This window comes from Sinocyclocheilus anshuiensis, unplaced genomic scaffold (assembly GCF_001515605.1).
Source record: "Sinocyclocheilus anshuiensis isolate Anshui unplaced genomic scaffold, SAMN03320099.WGS_v1.1 scaffold609, whole genome shotgun sequence".
NCBI classification, from domain to species: Eukaryota; Metazoa; Chordata; class Actinopteri; order Cypriniformes; family Cyprinidae; genus Sinocyclocheilus; species Sinocyclocheilus anshuiensis.
In genome coordinates, this window is record NW_015541011.1 from 1,574,154 (window position 1) to 1,579,243 (window position 5,090).

Sequence of the window (5,090 nt, forward strand, 5' to 3'; positions counted from 1 at the left end):
GCAACAATGATTAGCTTTGCTTATTTACTGTATGACGGTAACATTTCTGTTGCAAAATTTGTTAACTTGGATATCTGGTGAAACTTTTTTTTTTTTTGGTCAATTCATAGTTCATTCTTTGTTTGAAAAATGCACAACAGCATGCAGCAGTACAATAACATAGAAATTGTGTCTTTGAATATAAGAAAAGTATTAAACATAAGTATATGTTAATTAAACAAGCACAGTATTTAGACATTATGATCACAAATTCCAATAATTAACAATCATTTTCTTTAAGGGATCACAGTAGTATCACTTAAGGCTGGAATACACCACACAAGTTTTAAAAACTGAACAGAAATCAGCAGAAAATCGGGACAAAAACTGTGCAGTGTATTCCACCCTTCAGGCAGTCTTTAGAAGTCCGGTCCACATTGCAGTTTATTCTGGCCAGTAATTAACCAGTTAGGCAGTCTGTCCTGTGAGTTAAGAGTTTTGTTTTTATGTGCATGTAGACTGCTTTAAATAGTTGATATCACAATCACAGATGGAAAAGTACAGAAAAAACAGCAAAAAAAAAAGTTACAAAGTGGATAAATCTTGTCAATAGTCTGGCTGTGTCTGACTACCGCTTTCAGAACTTTGACACAAGCTCATTATCAAAACAAACATTTCACCTGCAATCCATAAACAATTAAAATTACAATGTAATTAAGGCACAAGGTGGGTCTTTGGTCTCCTCCACAAAAGAACCTTGGCTAAAAGCTTACTGTTCACTTGGGCAAATCTGCAATGTAAAAAAGGCACCATAATATGACAAACTGTTAAAGGTGTAACAGGAAGAAAGGAAGGATGAAGAAACGTCCCACCTCTGAATAAGGAGGAGGAGGCTGGAGGTGGAACTGCTGAATGCAAGCAAATGCTGAGCCATCTAGCAGCCAGTCTGGTCGTGATTGGCATGTTGAAGTTCTGTGCTCCTCAAACTGTTCCTCTGACACAACCTCTGCATAGCTGGGAGGGGCTGTCAGGAAATATTACCATTAAAATCAAAGATGAAAATAAGCATATACACACGTATAACATATACACTGCATGCAGCGATCAACCCCTTATTAATGATTTGACATAAAAGCGGAATTCACTGTTCATCATTAACTTTGCACCATACCTTCAGCTACGTCTGGAAGGGTAAATGTGGGGTATAGCAAGCTCATGTTCACAATTGAACGACTGCTCATGCCATGACCACTGGTACCGATCACCACTGGAAGTTGCACTTCTAGATTTTTGGCACCTGGTACCTGAACAATAACCTTGAGCAAAGAAACAAACAACAAAGATGCAACCATTCATATAAGGGAGTTTTTTTTATATATGTAGCTTGTTAGCTAGTAGATGTTACAAAAAAGATTAGCATTTGATGTTGGTTTTATAGACAAGCTTAATGGTTCTGTAAATGAAGGCAGTAAATCAACATTTTCCATAAGCTATGCTATGTTTATCAGAAAATAAGGCCTTGTGGCATTATGGAGAGCAAAAAAAAGAATCCTTCAAATAATCAGCATAACATTTTTACTCACTGCAAGCAAGTATTCCAGTCTCAGGATGTCTGAATTCAGAATAGAGGGAGAAACTGGAGGAATCTTCAATGTGTTTCCATTCCACCTGCTGGAAGTGTCAGATGGCACTTCATTTCCTCTAGCACTGGCAACCACCTGTTTGATGCTTTTTGTTTTACCCTTGTATGTATAAATCTGTATCTGGTATATCACTGCTTTTGGCACAACTAGACGAGATGAGCAGTTCTCAATAAGAGCATAGATTGGGATTGATTCTCCTGGAGAAGAGATGAAAAATAGTGTGTCACAAGACAAAATGCAAATGATATCAAATAATATACTTTTACTGCAGCAGATTAGAAGAAAATTGCTAAGCAGCCATATTTACCTGGATAGAAACTCTGAGGAATCAAAAGTTTACCAAGATTTAAAACACTGTTTAAAAGTTTGGGGTTGGTAAGATTTTTTAATGTTTTTGAACATGCCCTGTTTTGAACAGTCTCTTATGCTCAGCCACGCTGCATTAATCTGGTTATAATGCAGTGAAAACGCTGATATTGTGAAATATTATTATAATAATAATTATAAAATATTATACATTATTGTATATAATTTTTTCCTGTGATGGCAAAGCTGAATTTTCAGAAGCCATTACTTCAGTCATCAGTGTCACATCATCCTTCGAAAATCAATGCTGCTTCATTTTTTGAGAATATATATATATTTTTTCCAGTTCAAAAGAACAGCATTTATTGAACTACACATTTTTTGTAACAAAGTAGAAGTCTTTACTGTCATGTCACTTTTTATGTATCCTTGCTAAATAAAAGTATTAATTTCTTTCTGTAATAAAATTAATAAAAGTTTTAACTTTTGAAGGGTATTTTAGGTTAACAAAAATCTCAATATTAAAATACCATCATCCTGACACACGCAGAAAGCTCATAAAAACATTATTATTTTCCCTTACCATTGCAATAACCTTGTCGGTCAATGCTGGCAGTCAGTGAGATGGGACCAGAAGTAAAGATCCAGCAGCCAATCATCTTCTTACAGGTTTGTGACACTGGAGACTGTAATAGCAACTCTGAGTCAGAGGTCAGGAGGATGTTCTCTAATGCAGTGCTTCTTTGCTTCAGATTTTACATTGGACATCAAGTAGTCAAAGTAATTAGCCTAATTATTTTGCCCTTCTTACTATGCACAATTATATGATTAGTTGCATTTTAGCATTGTTTTTCCCTATTGCCACTGATTCCAGTTCAGAACAATTGTACATTCAGTCAGTTGAGAGCAACATTAATGTTCCAAGTACTTCTATTTGATGTCAGTGGTGTAACGTATTCAAATTCAAGTATAAATGAAAATAGATTTTTCAACGCAGCTTCCTGTCAAGGTATGGTATGACCTCCTCTATGCAACCTCTTGAGAGTTCATGATTACTAGTCCCACCATTTACCATCACATCCCATCATTACAGGTCACACACAGTCTGAATTCTATGAGGAAATAACTTAAAACTGGTCAAAAATGTTTTTATAGAGTATAGTCTATATCAGTGTTTCCCAACCTTTCTTTAGTCGCGGCACCCTTTGGAAATTTTAACAAATTTGTGGCACCCTACAAAATTAATTTTGTCACAATATTTGAATTTCTAACTTCGATATGATAATTTGAAAAGTATAGATATTCGGTACAACAGGGAAGAACTGCAGAATATAATGTCATACAGATATTTTTAATATTATAAAAAAAAATGTGTCTATCAATGGTGGCAATCAGTAGGCTAATTTCTAATGAAGAGACCAATTTATATGACAGATTTTAATGTAGGCTTTTATTCATATGTAAACATTTTGAGATAGCTAGTTATAATGGTAATTAAACAAAGTTTTGCTCACTCAGTGTATTTTTGATTTTACAGCTGGGTAATTTTGTTGCAGTAGCACGAGATAGCTTGATTTAAAACTTTGAATTGAATAAAAAATGACAAGGAGGCTAAGCAATTAATAATAAAATAAGAACAAATAAAGAAATGACTAATGATAGCACAAATAAAAAAAATCACGATAGGCCTACAAATGAAATAAATTGCTTTTTAGTTTTTCAGGTAGGTCTAACACACAGTAGGGCTATTAAGATATATATATATATATATATTTTTACCAACTATTCAAATAATGTTTAATCCTAGAAAGCTATTATTATCAGAGGACACATGAGCATAACGGTTAGCAGATCAATGAATGAGAGGACAGCGTTTCCAGAGATGTGTATAGTATGAATGAATTCTGAACATTCTACATCCAAAATCTTGGCTTGGTCAAGTGACTTACAGTATCAGTTGTGTTGCTTTACTGCCGCTCACGACATAGTAAATTGTGGATTCACACTTTTTTATGAATACCAGGAATTCAGACATACTACTCATTTAATATATTGTTTTTTGCTTACTATATATAGGGAAGCATTTTAAGAAGCAGAGTTCAAGAAGATAGCCTCCAGAAACAAAATATGTGGAAATGATTACATGTGGGAAAAGAGAAGGCATTTTTGACATACTCACGATTAATGTTGGCACATTGACATCAATATGACTGATGATGCAAAGTTCTCTGTTAACACGTTGACTCTCATGGAATTACCTTTTTAAAACTGCCTGCACCATGTAGTAAACACGGCCATGCTTTCCAGAGAAAGAGGAAACCAAAGGACTAGGAGACAATAACAAATTGTCAGTGCTCTGAATAGGAGGAACACAAGAGAGTTTATATTGAGAGTGAGAACCACAATTAATACAACAGAAATGTATATTTCTACCAAATACTCTTTACAGCCTTTATGTTAGGTCTAAATACAATCTAAATTCATAACACAATAGTTGTTTACATGTGTGTGTATTGTTAACACTAGGGCTGTAAGCCCTCAGAAAGCAAATCCGAATTGACCAAGTGGGCCCTGCATTCTCGAACTTGAACTAGGCCCCGTTCAATGCTTGAGATGGCCCTGCTTAACATGCTAAAAATCAAACATTTGCACTTACCTCTGAGGTAGTTGCAGATCAAAAGGGATCTCATATGTACCACTATCAAAGAAGATGAGGTCTTGGGTATCTGATAAATCAAACTGTACTACATGAATGGATTCGAAGGCAATTCAACCTGTCACACTTCAATCATCACACATATTCACGTGTAAAAGATGTTCAGCATATATTGCAGGCCTACCTGTTGTCGAAACAAGTGTCTTGGATAAAAAGAGATATTTCCTCTCTTCGGAACAGCAGGATCGTTTATGCATCCAACTCACCTGAGCATAACCCTTCAGTAATACTTTTATGGTTTTGACTGTGGTGGCTTCCGAGAGTTTGAGAGAAATATGTCCAGACACTACTTCACCAGAGCAGTAACCATCTCTCTGCTCGTTGTCAAGAATTACATCCAGTGATTTTGCTTCAGCATGTGTCATCTTGGTTTCTGGAGAGTAAATGCGAGTACATTATGTTGTTTATCTTGTTGCAATCATGAATTTCACACACACACACACACA

At 35.3% G+C, this 5,090-nt stretch overlaps 1 protein-coding gene across 1 annotated transcript; it reads right to left on the bottom strand.

The window, feature by feature from the left end:
- Nucleotides 1-216: 216 nt before the first annotated feature.
- On the bottom strand, nt 217-4,727 carry LOC107690395 (arrestin domain-containing protein 4-like). The gene is given in 8 exon segments (XM_016488727.1): nt 217-769; nt 852-1,003; nt 1,151-1,295; nt 1,563-1,819; nt 2,512-2,614; nt 4,108-4,255; nt 4,585-4,672; nt 4,724-4,727. Coding segments are annotated over 8 exon segments (918 nt in total). The 3' UTR covers nt 217-748.
- Between the last annotated feature and the right edge of the window lie 363 nt (nt 4,728-5,090).